At 39.7% G+C, this 20,514-nt stretch overlaps 1 protein-coding gene across 3 annotated transcripts in view; it reads right to left on the bottom strand.

Annotated features, from left to right (window-relative positions):
• The window catches only part of DOCK4 (dedicator of cytokinesis 4), a 431,597-nt gene that overhangs the window by 103,170 nt on the left and 307,913 nt on the right, over window positions 1–20,514 (bottom strand). For all 3 annotated transcript variants that reach the window (XM_032304000.1, XM_032304002.1, XM_032304001.1), the window contains exons 24-25: window positions 13,373–13,500; window positions 10,869–11,003 (exon numbers count right to left, since the gene is read on the bottom strand). In XM_032304000.1, coding sequence (XP_032159891.1) covers window positions 10,869–11,003; window positions 13,373–13,500 — 263 coding nt within the window. The remainder of the gene's footprint in view (window positions 1–10,868; window positions 11,004–13,372; window positions 13,501–20,514) is intronic.

Raw genomic sequence — 20,514 nt, 5'->3', positions numbered from 1 at the left:
ACCAGGAATACAAAGAAGCAGGAAAAAATAATGATGCAAATGAGAAGAAAAAAAATCCATAAAAACAGACCTAGAAATGACATAAATAATAGAATTAGCAGTAAAAGACATTAAAATAGCTATTATTGGGGCACTTTGGTGGCTCAGTGGTTAAGTGTCTGCCTTCAGCTCAGGTTGTGATCCCGGGGCCCTGGGATCGAGTCCCATATGGAGCTCCCTGCTCAGGGGGAGCCTGCTTTTCCCTTTCCCACTCCCCCTGCTTGTGCTCCCTTTCTCACAGTATCTCTCTGCCAAATAAGTAAATAAAAATCTTAAAAAAAAAAAAAAAAGCTATTATTACCACAGTTTACATATTCAGGAAGCTATAGGAAAGTTTGAACATATTAATTTCAGACATGAAAGAAAACAAAAAGACCCAAATTGAGATGAAGACTTGAATGTGTGAGATGAAAATTTACGTAGTAAAACTAGTGGCAGATTAGACATCTGCAGAAGAAAAGATTACTGAACTTGAAGACAGTAGAAATTCTCCAAAATTAAAAAAAAAAAAAAAGGAAATAAAAGAAAAAGCATCAGTGAACTAAAGAACAACGTCAAGTAGCAGAATATATATGTAATTGGAGAACTCAAAGAGGAGGAGGGCATAGAAAAAGTAATTGAAAAAATAAGGGGAAAAATTTCAGATTCTCTGAAAACTATAAACTTATGTATTAAAAAATTTCAACAATTCCTAAGCACGAGAAACATGAAAAAAATACACTAAGGTACATTATAATAAAATAGCCAGAGATAAAGAGAAAATATTAACAACAGTCGGTGCAAAAAAGACACATTACATACAGAGGAACAAAGGTAAGGGCAAGACATTGCTCATTACAAATAATACAAGCCAAAAGACCTTGGAGCAACATCTTTAGAGTACTGAAAGAACAAAACTATCAATCAAGACCGTTACCTAAAAAATCCCTCAAAAAGAAAGACAAAGATTTTTCAGACATTGCAAAGCTTAAACAGGATACCACTTCTATTCAACTTTATATTGGTTTCTAGCCAATACAATAAAACAAGAAAAAATAATAAAGGAATATATACTGGAAAGGAATAAAAAAATCTCTTTATCCACACTTAACATATCTGTGTGCACAAAAAATGCTATCAAATCTATAATGAGCTACTAGAACTACTTAACTGAATTAATCTATGTCTCAGAATATAAGATCAATGTACCCAAATCAATTTTACTTCTACATATGAGAAATGGTTCATTGGAAGCTGAAATTCAAAATAACATAATTTATAATACTACTGAAACATTTAAGTACTTAGTGATATATAAGACAAAAGATTCACACACTGAAAATCATAAAACACTGATGAGAACAATTAAAGATCTAAATAAATAGAATACTATGTTCATAAATTGGGAGATTTGATACTATTAAGGTGTCAATTCTTCTCTAATTAATATACAGATTCATGATAATCCCAATCAATATCACATCAGGTCTTTTGTGGCATAGAAAGTGACAAGCTGATTTAAAAATTCATATGGAAATGTTAAGGACTTGAAATTGCCAAAACACCGTTCAAAAAGAATAAAGTTGAAGGACTTATACTATGTGACTTCAAGATTTATTATAAAGTTCTGGTAGTCAGAATATTGTTATTGGTGTCAAAACAGAAAAAAATAAATAAATAGAACAGAATAGTCCAATCCAAAAACAACCCAAATGTCCACTAAAGGGTGAGTGAATAATCAAATTATAGTATATCCATATAATGTAACACTATTCAGCATTAAAAAAGAATGAATACTGCTACATAAAACAACAATGAAGAAACTCAAATAATTATACTGAGAGGAAAAAGTAGAAATGTCACTCCCCCCAAAAAAACCTAACAGTAACTATGTACCATATAATTCCATTCATATAAAATTCTAGAAATGCACATTTATCTGTAGTAACAGAAAGCAGAGCAGTGGCTGCCTGGGGATGAGTAGTATGGGGGAGGGCAAGAGGAAGGAAAGAGAGGGAGGCACAAGGAAATTTTTCCGATTGATGGACATGTTGTTTATCTTGATTGTGATGACGGTTCACAGGTATATACATATATGTCAAAACTTAGCAGTTGTATTCTTTAAATATATGCAATTTTTGGAATGTCAACTACATCTTAATAAAGCTTAAAAAAGACATTAGGACAACATTATCGTTTATGGAATAGCACTATGTGTAAGTTACTGCATTTTTTAAAAAAGATTTTATTTATTTGACAGAGAGAGAGGGAGAGATCACAAGTAGGCAGAGAGGCAGGCAGAGTGGGGGGGGAAGCAGGCTCCGCACTGAGCAGAGAGCCAGATGTGGGGCTCAATCCCAGGACCGTGGGATCATGACCTGAGCTGAAAGCAGAGGCTTAACCCACTGAACCACCCAGGCATCCCTGCATTTTTTATTATCAAATTCATTCCTTACTAGGGCCTTGTTGAGTAGATACTATTAACTTCATTTTACAGTAAGATCTGTTAAGGTTAAGTTATTTATCCCAGGTTTCACAGTTAGAAAAGGATGAAGCTGGGATGTACCTCTGGTTCTTCTACCTACCTGCTCAGACTGATTTGATTTCATAGAGGAAATATACCTGAGTTTGAGGTTATATTTCAAATATAAATAGGCATATAAAAATCTATCAGTTGATAACCAATGTCTGACTTTTTAACCTCTCCAGTAAGTCTCAACTTAAAAATGCAAATCCACTTAGTAGAAACCCACTGAATCTCTCATTTCTTAGTTTTTCTACATTCTAGCTATACTATCTCTAATGTAGTGACTAGATTAATATTCTTAAAATGTTTACTCCTAAAATAAACCATCCTGTGAATAGTGACATGCCTTGAAGTTAGAATAATGTATTATTCCAATAGTTTTAGTAATAAGAAGAGTTATTCAAAAAACAATAGACTTTCATTACGTATTTACAGTCAGTGTACATAGGAACACTTCCTTGAATCCAGGTTATTATCTATATTTGTCACATCTGCTGCAGACTACAAACAACTTATCCTAGTATCTAATCTTTGGCACATTTTTGATGTTATTAATCTGAATATCTACTCTGCAATGTCATTTTATGTATTCACTTAATCTATTTAGAAATTCAAAGCATATTTAACCTGTTAAGAAGCCTAGATGCCCACTGGCCATAGTAACATTTTTCTAGATATATCTCCTAAGGCAAGGGAAACAAAAGCAAAAATAAATTATTGGACGGGGGGTGCCCGGGTGGCTCAGTGGGTTAAAGCCTCTGCCTTGGGCTCAGGTCATGATCCCAGGGTCCTGGGATTGAGCCCCCGCATCGGGCTCTCTGCTCAGCAGGGAGCCTGCTTCCTCTTCCCTCTCTCTCTGCCTGCCTCTCTGCCTGCTTGTGATCTCTGTCTGTCAAATAAATAAATAAAATCTTAAAAAAATAATAAAAATAATAAATTATTGGTACTATATCAAAATAAAAAGCACTTGCACAGTAAAGGAAACCATCAATAAAACAAAAAGACAACACACTGAATGGAAGAAAATATTTGCAAATGATATATCTGATAAGGCATTAATATCCAAAATACATAAATAATGCAACTCAACACACAAAAAACAAACAATGTGATTTAAAAATAGGCAGAGAACCTGAATAAACATTTTTCCAAGGAAGACATACAGATGGCAAACAGGCATACAAAAAGATGCTCAATATCATTCATCCTTAGGAAAATGCAAATCAAAACCACAATGAGGTATCACCTCACACTTGTTTGAATGGCTAAAATTAAAAAGATAAGAAACAACAAGTGTTGGGAGTGCATGTGGGAAAAAAAAGGAATCCTCACACTCTGTTGGTAGGAATGTAAGTTGGTATAGCCACTGTGGAAAGCAGTATGGAATTCCTCAAAAAATTAAAAGTTGAAACACCATATGATCCAATAATTCCAGCACTGGGTATTTACCCAAAGAAAACAAAAACACTAACTCAAGAGGATATAGATACCATTGTGTTTACTGAAGCATTACTTACAATTTACAACAGTCAAGACATGGAAGAAACCTGCATGTCTATCAGTTGACAAATGGATAAAGAAAATGTGGTACATGTACACGATGGAGTATTATGCAGCCATAAGAAAGGATAGGAATGTGATATTTGAGACAACTTGGATGGACCTAGAGGGTATTATGCCAAGTGAAAAAAGTCAGACTGAGAAAGAGAAAGACCATTAGTCCACTCACAAATAGAATCTTTAAAAAAATGAATAAATACACAAAAAGCAGAATCACACTTATAAATACAGAGAACTGATGGTCGCCAGAGGGCAGAGGAGGGGAGTGAAAGGCTGAAAAAAATGGGTGAAGGAGAGAGAGATACAGGCTTCTAGTTATGGTACGAGTAAACCACAGGAATAAAAGGAATAAAAGCAGAGGGTAAAGAATATAGTCAGTGAATTTTAATAGCAATGCAAGAGTACAGATGGTAGGTATACTTGGTATACTTGGGGTGAACACAGAATAAGGCATAAACTTGTCCAATCACTAAGTTGTATACCTCAAACTAATATAACATTGTGTGTCAACAATATTCCAAAAAAAGAGGCTTAGATGTCCAATATTTTACTAAAATATTTCTTGTCAATAACATAATATTTGTTTTTAAAATATTTGAAGTGTCCAAGGGTGACTGGGTGGCTCAGTTGGTTGGGAGTCTTTTCAGCTCAGGTCATGACCTCAGGGTCCTGGGATCGAGCCCCACATTTGGCTCCCTTCTCAGTGGGGAGTCTGCTTCTTCCTCTCCCTCTGCCTGTCCCCTGGCTTGTGCTTTCTCTCTTATAAATAAATACAATGTGAAAAAAATTTAAGAAAACCCAAGACTCAAACATTTGTTAAAAAGAATAAATGAAAAACCTTTGTTGGCCAAGATCAGCTTTGTTTAAGTGTGGGAGTTATTTACGCATACACTGCCTTTAAAATATTATGTGTCTTAGTGGCTTGCATCCGTTTTATGTATACATTGAGTATAGAAGGTATTTCTATCAACAACTGTGAATAACGAGAGTATTCACAGTACTCACACTGTTGGTGAATTCACAGTATTCTCATACAAAAATGGCCCTCATGAAACCTTCTGTTACACACATGCACTATTTTTTCCAGAAACTTCTTCTTCTTTTTTTTTTTTTAAAGATTTTATTTATTTTATTTGACAGACAGAGATTACAAGTAGGCAGAGAGGCAGGCAGAGAGCAAGAGGAGGAAGCAGGCTCCCTGCTGAGCAGAGAGCCCGATGCGGGCCTCAATCCCAGGACCCTGAGATCATGACCTGAGCCGAAGGCAGAGGCTTAACCCACTGAGCCACCCAGGCGCCCTTTCCAGAAACTTCTTAAAAAATTCTGCATCCCTTTCCCTCCCCCAACCAGAAGCCCACAGTACATGGAAAGTGTATCTTTCTTAGACATGGCCAATGTTGACTTGAGTTACCTGTACCATAAATGGTGCCAAACTAAATTACGGGCAAAGAAAGACGCATTTATAAACTGCAAGGAACTTTGGAGTCCAATTAGTTGAGGGTGTGAGCAAATGGCCATACATGCTCATGCTGCTGTATTAAATCTGCTTCCACATACAATTAGATTTTTGAAAGAAACAGATTACAATGGTCTTTTATTTTTTCTTTCTAGCAAGAGAGAGCATTTTAAAATTTAAAGAACAGTTGGTAAAGGAACAAAAAGTACAATCTCTTTAAATAGTAAAAATAAGGCTACTGTTATCTAGAATTACGATGCAGCAGAAGTCAGTCCTGCTGTTAGTGTTATGGGGAGGCAGGGTGACAGCCATGTGACTTGCAGGAGAACTGGAACATTCTGCCATGACATGCTGTGGGAACTGCTTTCACCCACGGGATGTCCACTTATTGTGGGCACTTTCTGCAAGGACTGGAAGTGTTCAATGTAGGACTACCACGTAAAGACCTTATTCAAAGAGCCTGTTCTCCATGAGCAAATGGTAAAGAAATTAAGTCTTCAGTGCCCACAGAGGACTGATTCTGTGAATGACCAGTGCATGCTCCTCACTATCCAACAGTATAATTATTCAGCAGTCATAATAGCACTACTGTGACTGCTGCTGCTACCACAATAATGACTGAAGTAAACTGATATTATTTAAACCCTTACACACGTGATCAAATCCTCACACTAACTTTGAGAGAGGTCCAATTATTTTGGTTTGTTTTTATTTTTGTTTGCTTTTTAAATTTTATTTATTTACTTGAGAGAGAGAGAGAGAGAGAACACACAGAGGGAGAGGAAGAAGGAGAGGGAGAAGCAGACTCACCACTGAGCAGAGAGCCCAGTGTGGAGCTGGATCCGAGGACCCTGGGATCATGACTTAAGCTGAAGGCAGATGCTCAATGACTGAGCCACCCAAGTGCCCCCCTTTTGTTTTAAAGACAAAGGAAAAGAAGCTTAGAGGTATTTGTAAATTGCCCAAGAGCCTATAGATAATAAAGTTGCAAAAGAGGATTCAAAGCAGATCAGCTTGACTCCCCTGAAAAAAAAGTCTTACAGCATAAAACCAAAGGAGCCAAATAATCCAAATGGATGTTTCCCAGCAAATTTCAAACCACATACCTTGAGAGAGTTTGATTTTTTGCAAAACGGGGGAGGGTACAACATGGCTATGCTGGGGAAAGTTTCTCCTTATGTGATTTTCCTACAATTCGGAACAATGGATGAACATCCTGCCGGCCCTACCCCCAGTGTCATCTGCAAACCTGATTTCACTGCCTTCAAGTCTCTTAATTTGCATTGATTATTATACTGTGAAGGCCTAAAGGCCAGGCATACCCCAGAGAGATCTGTCATTGATAACTGCCTCTGGATACAAAGCAGTCTGAAAATGTGTTTTAGCTTCCAACCTCAGGCAGTCCTTATGCACAGCCAACACTTGCTCTGAAGTTTGCTAGGCTATTACCATTTTAAGACTATGTTAGAGCTCCATTGCCAGGAAGCCATTAAAATGTCACCATCAAAATCATAATGAAGGAGAACTTTTTTCTGCTTTGGGGAAGATGGAGTAGATATACTTTTACCTATTCCTCCTGCTATGTACTACTTTACAGACCTCACTAATAGATACAGAACAAACAGAAGAGGAGTCTAAGGTGGAGAAAAGAGAGCAGTTTGGCCAGGGTCCTTGGGAGCTGAGGAAGGACAAAGTACCACATTCTCTGGGTTTTCTTTCTGCTTTGGGTATCTCACACCTGGAGCTGAAGAAGCTGGCCAATTACACCAACAATTACACACAACAAAAGTCTACTCTCTTTCGCCAAAGGATCAAGTAAAGGACAGTTAAGCAGGACAAAAGTTTTACTGCTCTACTCCAGGTGAAGACCACAAAGGACTTTGGTCTCACCCACACCAAAGGGTGAGCTTAGACTTCCATACTCATAAAGCTATGTAAGGATGCCCTAATATCTTCCCTAGAGAAAGACAAATCGGGAGCCGGTGCTTTCATGCCCAATGTTGTTAGTGAAGACAATGTGGGGAACACGAAATTCCACCTCTGGCCATCATGAGTTAGCACCCTTCCCCTTCCTCTGCCAAGTGGTATCACATAAAGCCAGCTAAAACAGAAGGCTTAAGTAAGATTCACAGTCTTATAAAAATGTCCAGACTTTAATTAAAAATCACTTATCATACCAAGGACCAGGAAGAGCTTAAATTGAATGAAAAAAGACAATTAATACATGTCAATATTGAGATAATAGAATGTTAGATTATCTGGCACAGTTTATGCAAAAATTAGCTCAAAATGGTTTGTAGACTTAAATGTAAAATATAAAACTGTTAAAACTTTTAGGAAAAAAAAACTTAGGAGATAAACTTTAGGATATAGGGCTAGACCAAAGAATTCTTAGACTTGACATCAAAAACATGATCTATGAAAGGAAAAACTGATAAAGTGGTCTTCATCAATAATAAAAACTTTGGCAAAAGACCTTGTTAAGAGGATGGGGAAACAAGTTATAGAGAGGAAGAAAATATTTATAACCCACATACTCAATAAAGAACTAGTATCTACAATATATAAAGAACCATGAATATTCAATGGTAAAAAGCAATTTGGGTAGAAAATGGGAAAAAGACATGAAGAGATGTTCTACCAAAGAGGATATATTGGTGACAAACAAGTGTATGAAAGTGTATGTTCGGCATCACTGGTCATTAGGAAAATGCCAACTGAAATCACAGTAAGATATTACTTCCTATGTAACAGAATACACCACCACCCCCAACAACAACAACCAAAAAACCAACCACCCCAAATGCTGAAGAGGGCAGTGAGAAATTGGATCACTCATACACCGTGTACATGAGAATGTAAAATTATACAGCCACTATGGAATACAGTTCGGTAGTTTCTTAAAAAATTAAAAATGTGGGGTACCTGGGTGGCTCAGTTGGTTGAGCGCTCAGGTCATGATCCTGGAGTCCCGGGGTTGAGTCCCACATTGGGCTCCCTGCTTGGCGGAGAGTCTGCTTCTCCCTCTGCCCCTCCTCACTCTCATGCTCGCTCTCTCAGTCTCAATCTCTCTCTCTCAAATAAGCAAATGAAATATAAAACAAAAACTAAAACTAAAACTAAACATGCAGGGACTCCTGGGTGGCTCAGTCAGTTAAGCGTCTGCCTTCAGTTCAGGTCATGATCTCAGGGTCCTGGGACAGAGTATCACGTGGGGCTCCCTGCTCAGTGGAGATCCAGCTTCTCCCTCTGCCCCTCTCCCTGCTTGAGTGTGCTGCACTCTCTCTTTCTCTCAATTAAATAAAATCTTAAAAAAAAAAAAAAAAAGCTAAACTAAACTAAACCTGCAACTACCATATAATCCAACAACCACACTCCTAGGAATTTATCCTAGAGAAATCAAGACTTATGCTTACATAAAAACTGGCACAGAAACATTTATAGCAGCTTTGTTCATAATAGCCAAAATCTGGAAACAACCCAGGTGGTCTTCAATGGGTGATGGTTAAACACACTGTAGTACATCCAAAACATAGAAACTACTGAGCAATAAAAAGAATAAGATGTATAAATATATAAATATATAAAACAACTTGGATGAATCTCCAGGGAATTATTCTGAGTTAAAGAAAAAAAGCTTATTACAAAAGGTTATTTACTGTATGATTTCATTTCTGTAACATGCTTGAAAAGACAAAATTATAAAAACAGAGAACAGATTTGGGATTGTCAGGGTTAAGGAGGAGGTGCAGATGGGAAGGAAGTGGTTTTGACTGTAAACACAACACGGGGGATCCTTGGGGCCACGGAAATATTCTGTGTCTGGACTTATTAATGTCAGTATCCTAGTCTTGATACTGTCCGATAGTTCTGTAAGATTTTTATCGTTGTGGAAACTGGGTAAAAGCTGTGTAATATTTCCTACAACTCTGTAATAATTCTTACAAGTGCATGTGACTCTATAATCATCACAAAATAACAAGTTTAACTAAAAAAAAAAAATGAAAAAACAAAATAAAAAAATTCAACATAAAAAACCCCCAAACCTTCAAATCCATAATGAACCCCAGGAGTGTTAAGCAGCAACAATATGTTTTGAGCATTTACTTTGGACCAAGCATTGCGCTAAAAACTCGAAGCCGAACCCATGATGCAGGTACCACTTTCCATGTGAAATGGAGAACTCAAATGCTTGGCTTATCTTTTCTTTTAATGAGGCAACAGAGCTATTACATATATTAGAAAGTTTTCATAGTATCTTTAACTTAGTTGGTCAAAAGAGAGAGTTTAACTTTATTTCCCAAACTCAGAGCTTGGTTTCTTCAGGTTAATCTCAGCTCTAAAAGCAGAGAAAATAAAATTCAGCACAACGTGGCCGTCCTGAAACAGTCAGGAGAACTTGGTAGGAGAGTCAGGGCAGACTTCGTATTTTTTTTTAAGTAGAAATAAAAATTATTTTCATCAGGGGCTGAGCAAACATTCTTAAGACAAAGGTTCTTCTGTGGATGATTTATATTAAGAATGGCAAAAGCTGACATTTTTGTAAATATATGAAAACTATAGCATCTACAGCCATTTTGGATATTTGGAAGAATATTCTTAATCAGATCTAAAAAAAATAAAAACAAAAAAACCATTCTTGGTGAACTGAATGTGAGTTTTAAATAGAATCTATCCACCCAATCATCAATCCATCTCTCTCTATAGACACACACACATAAAAATACATACACATATATAAACTATCAGATATACTATTTCTTAATTTTTTTATAAATCATGTTATATAACACTCATAAAATAGTGGAGCTTGAAGGTTACTTAGAAATTACCTTGTCAAACTTTCTCAATTCATACCTAAGGAAACCAAGGCATCCCCAAATTAAGATCCTTACTATCCACAGTGAGAAATCCAGAATTAGAACTCAGGACACCTGACTCCTGTTTCTCTATTTCATTAGTCTCCTCTCCTCAAGCAATTTGGTGAATAAAAAGAGAATGAAAAGTACCAAGAGGACTGGGAACACAGAATCACAGGCTAATTAAATTGAGAAAAGTGAGAACTAATAACAAATTTGGCTTTCTGAAATTAAATATATCTTAATCCAAGATCTTTTAACAAACAGTGTTTCTTATCTTCATTCCCTGGCAAAATGCAAGTTAACTTCGTGTATCTTCAAAATACACAAGGGTCATTCTCCCAGAGCCAGATTTCCCAGTTTCCTATAGCAACCCACCCTCAAAGTGACTGAAGCTTTTACAAGCACAGCTATGCTCTGTTCGGGGCCATTTGCTTTATGCTCTTACAGTGACATCCTGGAATTGGAGCCTCATGGCAGAGCCGGATGGCTGAGGTCGACTGGTGATCTCCAATATGGTTCTCAGCAGGATGTCCAGCAGGCTGGCCACTATCACATCTATTTCCTCCAACACTGATTTCTCCTGAAGGGAAAAAAATAAAAAGCTCAGGAAATGGTGGCTTCATATACATATTAATCTCTCTAGTGGAAAAGAAGGGAAAAACCCCACATTTCCAAACACAGAATCAAAAAGTCAGAGGACTAGCGAACTTGACAGAACTGGACCTCACCTACGTCACCTACGTCAAAGACCTTCTTTTACAGAAAAGGCACAGAGAAGTTCACAGCTTACCCAAGAGCAGGCTGTGCAGTGGCTGCTGGACACACAAATGAAAGGTAGGGTGATGTCCTGGAAAGCAAACCAGATGCACTAAGAGCACCAGCTACGCATGAACACAGCATGTTATGGGGCCCAGGCAGTTCGCCTCTCTGAGTTGGACTGCTGACGGAAAGCCCCTCCTGATTCCCAATGTTCTTAACTGTCTCGATTTCAGATTGTGCTTACATATCCTCTTCTCATCACTTGAGTTGCAAAGGTCATTTTCCAAAACCCTTTTTAGTGCAAATGACTATTCCCATAAAAATGATTTTTAAAAAACTCTCCATGTAATACGAGCAAACAGCGTTCAGTATAGACGAGCACCATGAGCTCCAGACTGGATCTAAGATCAGTGGCCACGGCGGGCACTGCTTCCCTAAAGCAAAATTAATACTTGTATCCAAGCCCCCAGGACCTGAGAGAGAAACCCAAACTACTCTTCAGTGACTGTATGTTTTAATAGAGTTAGATTCTTATTACACCTGCAAAGACAAAACTCTGTGTCCAAAGGCTCCCTACCAAGACTGCCTCTCCAAAAACAGAAGCATAGGAACAAACAAAAACTTTGTTACAAAGTGGGAGTCTGAACAGCTCTCTGGCCAGGGTTTCATGATAAACTTTCTCACAATTGAAAGAAAAGTACCAAGGTTTCTCCTGCAGAGCAGAGTTTCTCTTCTGAATTCCTTAACAGGTAAGTCTAAGGGGACTGCAATTTCCAAACTGAAAGAGACAGGAGAAATTTTTAAAAAGTCTTTTCCGCTACTGTTGATAGTTGTTTTCAGTCTTCTGCAGTGAATCCCCTCACTCAGCAGAATTATACAGGAAAGTTTTAAAGCAAAACTAACATTTTCCCTGTCATCACTCTTCTTCCCAGTCCCAGCTTGACTTTGGGGCCTAGGATCTTGGGGATGTGCAAAAATCAGTCCTCCCTCCCTGGGCAGGTCTCTCTTACTACATTTTTTTTTTTTTTTAAGATTTTATTTATTTATTTGACAGAGAGAGATCACAAGCAGGCAGGGAGAGAGAGAGAGAGAGGGAGAGGAGGAAGCAGGCTCCCTGCCAAGCAGAGAGCCCGATGTGGGACTCAATCCCAGGACCCTGGGATCATGACCTGAGCCGAAGGCAGAGGCTTAACCCACTGAGCCACCCAGGCACCCCTCTCTTACTACATTTTCAAACACAGCTTCTGCCCTTTTCCTCTCCAGTACCAACTCTTTTTCCACAGGCCTGGGGCCCTCTCTCCATTCCTTCCACTGGGGTTCCATGCCAGCTCAACACTGAGCGCTTCAGAAGGCGATCATAAGTACGAAAAACAAACATGGGGAGACGGTAGCAGAGTAATAGCAAGGAGGGAGAGACACGGGACTCCCAACACTGCTCTGGACAAGCTGTCAAAGACGAGTATACATCAATTCACAGCTGTAAACTGCCAGAGCTAGAACAGGACATCCTTTACATGTGAATTTCACATCGGCCGTGAGCCATGAGCCACGGACATGAATACTCAAAGACTTGTCCCCAATTCTAAGGAAGTCTGTGATTTTTCTCTATTTGCCCTGCATTCTATAATGTAACAGCATTGTAGCAAGCATCAGGTATGTGCACAGGAATTCCCAAATCCACAACACTCTAGTGATTACCGTTGGGGCTGAGTAATAACTATAGTGTAAGATACGCTCGGTCTCCCGGGGCTTTCCTCCGTTTCCACAGTTTCTGCAGGGCAGGGTCCGAGAGCCATTCCAAGCTCGGACCACCACCATGCAGCCTTCCACAGACTGGGTCCAAAAAGACTTCACTTCACAGGCAGTAATTTATTCTTGCCACAGAGAATTCAGCATATCAAGATTAAAGATACATGTGGGAGGCTTTGAGAGTTCTAATTTTTTCTCACTGGGTATTCAGTTCTTTCTCGAAATGCAAGTTTAGGAAACCCAGGTTATTTGGGGTTATAGCAATCCTACAAGATGAAAAAAAATTATTTCAGAACAAAAGCAAAATGTCCAACCCAGCTGGAAATAAAAGTGAGAATCTCAGAGGGTTACGCTTAGTGAGGTTTCTCTGAGGACTTTGAGCATTTTTATTTCCAAAAGTCATTTGATGGGAACTACATACTCTGACCTGTATTTACTTACTGAGCTATTTTTCTTGATGAGACAAAATACGTTGCTAAGGATACGTGCGCACATGATCAGGTCCTTCTGCTCCTGCAGGTGCATGTGGAGGTGATGTAACACGACGGGCAAGAGGATGTACCTGGAATCTAGAGAGAGAAGAAACGTTAGCATCACATCTGTGCAGACCCACGCTGACCCCACTCAAATTCTTATCTACTCTTTAATCTAACTATAATTGTTAAAGGATTAACACATGTCTGTAAATGGTACATGACGGATATTGAAAAAAAGGGGTTCCTTTCCCAAATCCATGATTCCTGCACTCAAGAAGCCTTTGATTCTTGTGCTGAAATGGGTTATTTTTTGAATTATTTGTTTTACCTCCCAATATCTACATGGCATGCTTGATTTTTCATTGAGATTGACCATCTACTGACTTCTTACTACAGTAGAGTTAGCCTCTTTTCTTCTTCCCAGTCTCAAAAAAAAAAAAAAAAAAAATCCTATCACAATTTCTGGCTAAAGCAACATTTTGCATTTGCTACCATTATAATTTCCAATGCTTTGCACATGACCCCATTTTTATTTTGCTTTGGTTTCTCTCTCTTTGAAAGTTTTCAGGAAGTTATCCCTGATAATTCAAAATTCTCTAATTGTTTGCCTTGCCTTGGCCCTTGAAATCTATAAACTCATGTCCTTCAGCTCTGGGAACTTGGCTTGAAATACTTGTACGATTATTTCCTTCTCTCTAGTTTTTCTGTCCTCTGTCTGGAATTCTGACTACATTTATATCACGAATGTCTTAAACCATCTTCTTGAGCATTTTTTCATCCTTTTGTCCAAATTCCTTATCTTCTAACTCTTCAACTTTCTTATTCCTGCTCTCGTTTATTTAATCTCCAAGAGTTCTTTCTTATGTCCAAGGCTGGTGTCACAGGTGTGCGCTCACACAGGTGCCTGTGCTCAGAACAGCCCCACACCTGGTTTCATGCTCTGTGCTCCCAGCATGAAAGTCCTAATAATTTTCAAAGAAGAGGTGTTGTATTTTCATTATGCAGCCACTCCTGTTTATTTCTCTGAGTGATATCCTTTTATAGCATGTTTCATGGATTTTCTCTCTCTGAGTTAGTCAGAGACAATTCTGTTATTTATTTATTTATCTCCTCAAACGATCGTTTTCTTTCAAGTTCTTTTTTCTGTTTCTTCATTTTGGCCTCTGCTTTCACATTAAAGGTATTTCTACAAGTATCTGATGATTGTTGGTTGTCTGTCTTTATAAGCAAGGCACCAAAATGCTAACTGGGGCCGGGGAGGAACCACAACTGTGTGCCTGTTGGCAAGCTTGTGTACTGGGGAAGCTTCACAGCAGGGTGGGAAGGCACCCAGATGTTTCATCAGGGGACCCCCAAATTTCAGAATCTGATATGTCTTTTCTTGGGCTGGTCAGTTTCTCTACAGAGGAATCTGATAATCTCCTCTATGGGGGAGCACGAAACCATCATCTTTTAGTCATTTGAAATCAAGAAAGGAAGGGGCCGGTAGGGGTCTCTCTGTTTAACAGCGATAGGGTGTGGTCTCAGATTTAGAGAGCCTGATCTCTTGAATCTAGGCATACCTCATTCACTTCCTTCAGATAGTGAATTTAACCATTTTTGGCTGAATTAGAGAAGGGGACAGGGGCAGGGTGCTAACGCTTCTAAGAATTTTTCTTATCCAATTTTTGTATTTCTAGCACCCTTAATCTTCAGATCCCTAGTATTTTCTGTTTATTTTTCGTATTTTTAAAAAAACTTATTTATCTTTTTTTTAGTAATCTCTGCATCCAAAGCGGTGCTTGAACTCACCACCCTAAGATCAAGAGTCACATGCTCTTCCAACAGAGGCAGCCAGGTGCCCCTGGCAAACTGGTATCTTTCATTCCTGATCCTTTCTGAAGTCGCCCTGAGCTGTCTGCAGTTCGGTGGAGTAAACTAGTTTGTTCCTTGACTCTACCCCAACTCCATACACCTGTGTGGGTCAGCCTTCTCTTGTCTGCTGTCAGCTACCACTCAACTTGGTAAAAAAATGTTGGTATTTATGTGTTATCTCCTCTCCCATGCTCCTAAACTTGTGAGTCTACACATTTTTTAAAAAAAATTCCTTTACCAATCATACATTCAAAAATGCTTTTTACAACTTTAGCCAATCAATTCTAGCAACACATAAAATACGTAGTACTTCACGACCAGACAGGCTTATCTTAAAAGCAAGGTTTGCTGAACATCTGAAAATCGTACTTGCACATACTCTCATCAGGGGAGAAAGATAAACAGCCGATTCTTGTTATTCATGCTAGGTAAGTTCTAAGAAGTCACTGGGAACAATGAAACAGCAAATAATCTATCATAGATAAAATACACAGACCACATAGATAAAAAATATTATATCTTAAAAACAACTCATCCAGTCATATTCAATTTTCTTTATATTACAAAAGAGAAAAAAAAGGTTCAGAAGCCTTAAGTGATTTGCCTGAGGCCAGCCCAGTAAGGAGGGGCCATGGGTGGGATTCAAACTATCCTGTGGCCCCAGAGCTGGAGCTTCTCGCATTGGGCTGCACTGCCCCCTGCTGCTCCATCCTCCAGTTACCCTGCGTGAGAGTGGAAAGGAAGGCAGAGCGCCGCCTTGTTCCATCTCAGCCGAGAATGCATGCATCCTGCTACTCCCAAGTTTTCACTGCTCTGTGCATGGCCACGAATGAACATGAGAGTGTCACAAGTATGATTTTGAGGTTACAAACACATTTTAGTCCCTGAATCCATCAACAGTGAATTTTGATTGTACAAGTATCATTCCTCCATTACTGGAAGTCTTACATTTATCCCTACTTTGTCATTAAATAGGTATTTGAAATAGGTAACGGACCCATGCAGTATTTATTTCAATCTTTTGGAAAAGTAACAAGTAATGATGCTTATTGTCCTGAGTGTTTTCTCTTCACCAGGATGTCATGAACACAAAAGCATTGTCTATTATGTGCCCCAAATGGTCGTATTATTTGTGGATGTGCCCACTTGAAAATGCAAATTCCCTGATCCACATGGCTTTTAAAAAAATGTCAAGGGGGGTCTCTGCCTTCAGCTCATGTCATGATCCCAGGGTCCTGGGATCGAGCCCCACATCGGGCTCTCTGCTCAGCAGGGAACCTGCTTCCTCCTCTCTCTCTGCCTGCTTCTCTGCCTACTTGTGATCTCTGTCTATCAAATAAATAAAATCTTTAAAAAAATAATAAAGATAAAAATAAAAAGATGTCAACAGTGCAACAATTTAGAGGGATTATTCTTAATTTATTAAAACTCATGTATCTTATAAATAGTTGCATAAATTATAATTCAACTTGACTCACTCAAGAAAAAATGGACAGCTTAAATAACACTATACTCAGTAAAGAAATTGAACTTGTAGTTAAGAACCTTTCCATAGGAAAAATGCCATGCACAGGTGACTTCTATGAATTCTACGAAGCATTTATGGAAGAAATCACCACAAGTCTACAAAAATTCTCCCAGAAAATAAAACAGAGAACACAACTAACTCTTTTTATAAGGCCAGCGTTATTGATGTCAAAATTAGCCCAGAGGTATTACAAGACAAGAAAACTATAGATTGCTATCTCTCATGAACACAGATGCAAAAATCCTTATAAAATTTGAGCAAAATGAATCTAGTTTTATATATATATATATATATATATATATATATATATATATATATGATAAAAAGGTTTTATCATGAAGGCAAGTTTGGTATAACATCTGAAAATCAATCAATATTAATTCACCATATTAACAGATGTAGAAAATAATGTGCAAAATTCAGCATTCACGAAAAAAAACTGTCAGGAAGCTAATAATAGAAGGTATTTTTCCCAAATTGATAATGAGCATTAAGGAAATGCCTACCTTTATTTTGCTTTTTAAAAAAAAATTTTAAATTTTATTTATTTGAGAGAGGGAGAGAGCACGAATTGGCGGGAGGGGGGGTTGGTAGGACGAGTGAGAAAGACAGACAGACAGACTCCCTGATGAGCAGAGTGCCTGACTTGATCCCAGGATCCTGGGATCACAACCTAAGATGAAGACAGACGCTTAACTGACTGAACCACCCAGGTGCACCTGAAATGCCTACCTTTAGCTAACACAATACTTAAGAGTGAAAGATTGAATGTTTTCTGTTTAAGATAAAAATGAAGGCAAGGATGGCCAACCTCACCAATCAATTCAACATTGTAGGAGACTCCTAGCCAGTATAAGATACTTGCATAGGTAAAAGAATATATAATTCTGTACCCTAATAAAAATCATAGGGAATGCGGGGCACCTGGGTGGCTCAGTGGGTTAAGCCGCTGCCTTTGGCTCAAGTTATGATCTCAGGGTCCTGGGATCTAGCCCCGCATCGGACTCTCTGCTCAGTAGGGAGCCTGCTTCCTCCTCTCTCTCTGCCTGCTTGTGATCTCTCTCTGTCAAATAAATAAATAAAATCTTTAAAAAAAAATCATAGGGAATGCAAAATATTCACAACTGGGAAAGTGCCATCATCAGGGTTTGCATGGTTTCTCTTATTGGTTTATCAACACAAGGCGTTTTGGCCTTAGGTTTACCACTAAAACAAACCACACAAGGCACAGGCATTCTTCACTTTGGGCAACACAGAACATTAAAATCCAAACTTGTGAAATAATTCATTGCAGGGTTCCTTGAAATGGTAAGCCTGACCAGGAAACTTAAATACTCATTTATAAATCAATTACTTGACAAAAAGAACCAAGAAAAAGAATCTAAAAAATTACAAGACAGGAGTCACTGCCTGGTGATGATTAATTAGGAAGGAAGATAAAGCTCATCTGATACGTTCCTGCAGCCAGCAGAATTTGATCTCTAAAAATTTAATTTGCAACCAACTGTTAAGAGAATAGCTACTGCAAAAAAGGGCGTAAGGTAGACAAATAATTCGTGTGTGGTGTGCATAAAAAGAAATGTATGACTACCTAAACAGATTTGCTTTTTCCCCATTACCAGGGCAATGTCAGCCAATGCAAATGATACAATCGGTGGGTAAATGCCAAACAAGCTGACTGGTTAAAATGCTAATTCTTACCTTTAAAAGGAAACACCTGGACTCATCAAGCAAGACCAAAGAAGAAAAAACCCACAATTGAACACACACTAGCTTTCCACATACATTTAACAATAGAATCCGTTAGGCAGTTTGTCCTTGAAAGGGTCAACACACCCCACACCCCACATCTCAGATGAAGCTCACTGTTTTATGCATCTCATTGAGTGTATAAAGGAGTGACTCTCATTTACTTTTCATTTTGCCTGTATCCACTTGAGTGGTAAAGCCCGCTCCCCTGAGTAACTCTCAGGGCGGTGTGCGGCTAGGAAGGAGGAGAAGCAGCTGTGAAAAGCTGGTTGATTTCCTGCCTGAGGTTAATTTTGAAGGAAGTCACAAACTGGTCTTTACCTCCTGTACCAGCAGAGGCTTATACAGGGAACCTGGATGTCAGCATCTGTCCATACAGGAGCAGGGTCAAGGAGAACTGAACTGCCAGGAATGGCTGCCGGTCACTCTCCACACCGGGGTGCGGCATGGGCTGGACACAAGCCAGGCAGCCCCGGCCGGGGGTGGAGGGTAAATAATAGAGGAGGTGGGCAGCAATCAGGCCGAGGCACAGCAGAACACCTGAATTCAGAGCTAGGTTGGGCCTTGGTGATCAAAGCCACCAGTAACCTCAATGCCAATGTCACAGACAACAAAACCTGCAAACGAGCCTTTCATACACTGGAGGACAGACAACACTCAGAACGGCAAGACAGCACACAATGCAGGGGCTCTGTTCTCACATAGACAATGTCAGGACCACAGAGGGAAACGACAGGAGAGGCCGAAGGATGATCTCTGAGCCGATTTCATACTACCCTAGAGGCCTCGACCACGGGGCACCCTTCCTAAAGCAAACTAGATGCCATGACCACTTGGTTCCTTTTATCCACCATGCTCTGCTTCTGGTCTGGGCCTCCCACTGCCCAAGCTGTTCTGTTGTCCTATTCATGGGCATCCTTTTCCAGTAAGATTTTTTTTTTTTAAGATTATTTATTTATTTATTTATTTGACAGACAGAGATCACAAGCAGGCAGAGAGGCAGGCAGAGAGGGAGGGGGAGGCAGGCTCCCCGCTGAGCAGAGAGCCCGATGCGGGACTCGATCCCAGGACCCTGGGATCATGACCTGAGCCAAAGGCAGAGGCTTAACCCACTGAGCCACTCAGGAACCCCTCCAGTAAGATTTCTTTTTATATACACATCACTGAATTAGCACCTATTGGTGCTCGGCCCTGATCCTTAATGTGTGACCCACTATGTAGTCTTCCTTCGTGAAACCTCTATGGAACATGCACCAGGCACAGTTCTGGAAGCTGGAGAGAATCACTGTGATCAGGACCGATAAAGTCCCAGCCCTGGGAGGTTTTCCTTCTGGAGCAAGGGTTGGAGACAGACTTGAAACGACTAAAACCCAATTCTTTATACAGTTTCAGCTGCGTCAGGTGTTCCAAGAAGCAAAAAGCAATATGAGCACAAGAGAGAGATCTGAGCATGCACGGCAGAGAGGAGAGGCCTGAGAAAATGAGAGTTGAACTGAGCCCAGCAGGGTGAACGGGGATCACTTGGGATCGGAGAGGAGCAGGAGAGCACGGGTTCAAGCAGAAGTGGAGCATTAAGAGACGGGACCAGGCAGGTGGGCAGGGTGATGAGAACGGATGAGATCAGTTCTCTTCTGTGTCCTCAAAAGAGAGCACAACCAGGGGATGTGAGCGAGGTTGCTGGGAGCAACATGGTCTGGTGTGAGTTTCCGTTAGGGAACTCTGGCTATGCAGACGGATGGGAGAGGGAGGTGAGGATGGACATGCCCAAGGGAGAGCAGACAACGCGACAGTGTGGAACGGACCCGTGGCAGGCTTGGGGTAGGGGGCCCGGCACATGTGAGAGGGTGTGGAGGCCCAGGAGCATCTCAGGAGAGGCGGAGATGAAGGGCAGAGGGAGAAGAAGGTTTCAAGGATGGCTAAGAGCTATGTAGGGCTTGGTGTTGCCATATACGGAGACAGGAGGAGCCGGCTGGGAG

Source organism: Mustela erminea, chromosome 11 (genome assembly GCF_009829155.1).
Source record: "Mustela erminea isolate mMusErm1 chromosome 11, mMusErm1.Pri, whole genome shotgun sequence".
NCBI classification, from domain to species: Eukaryota; Metazoa; Chordata; class Mammalia; order Carnivora; family Mustelidae; genus Mustela; species Mustela erminea.
The sequence above is the reverse complement of the archived record's forward strand: the minus strand, read 5'-3'. Positions and strand labels throughout refer to the sequence as shown.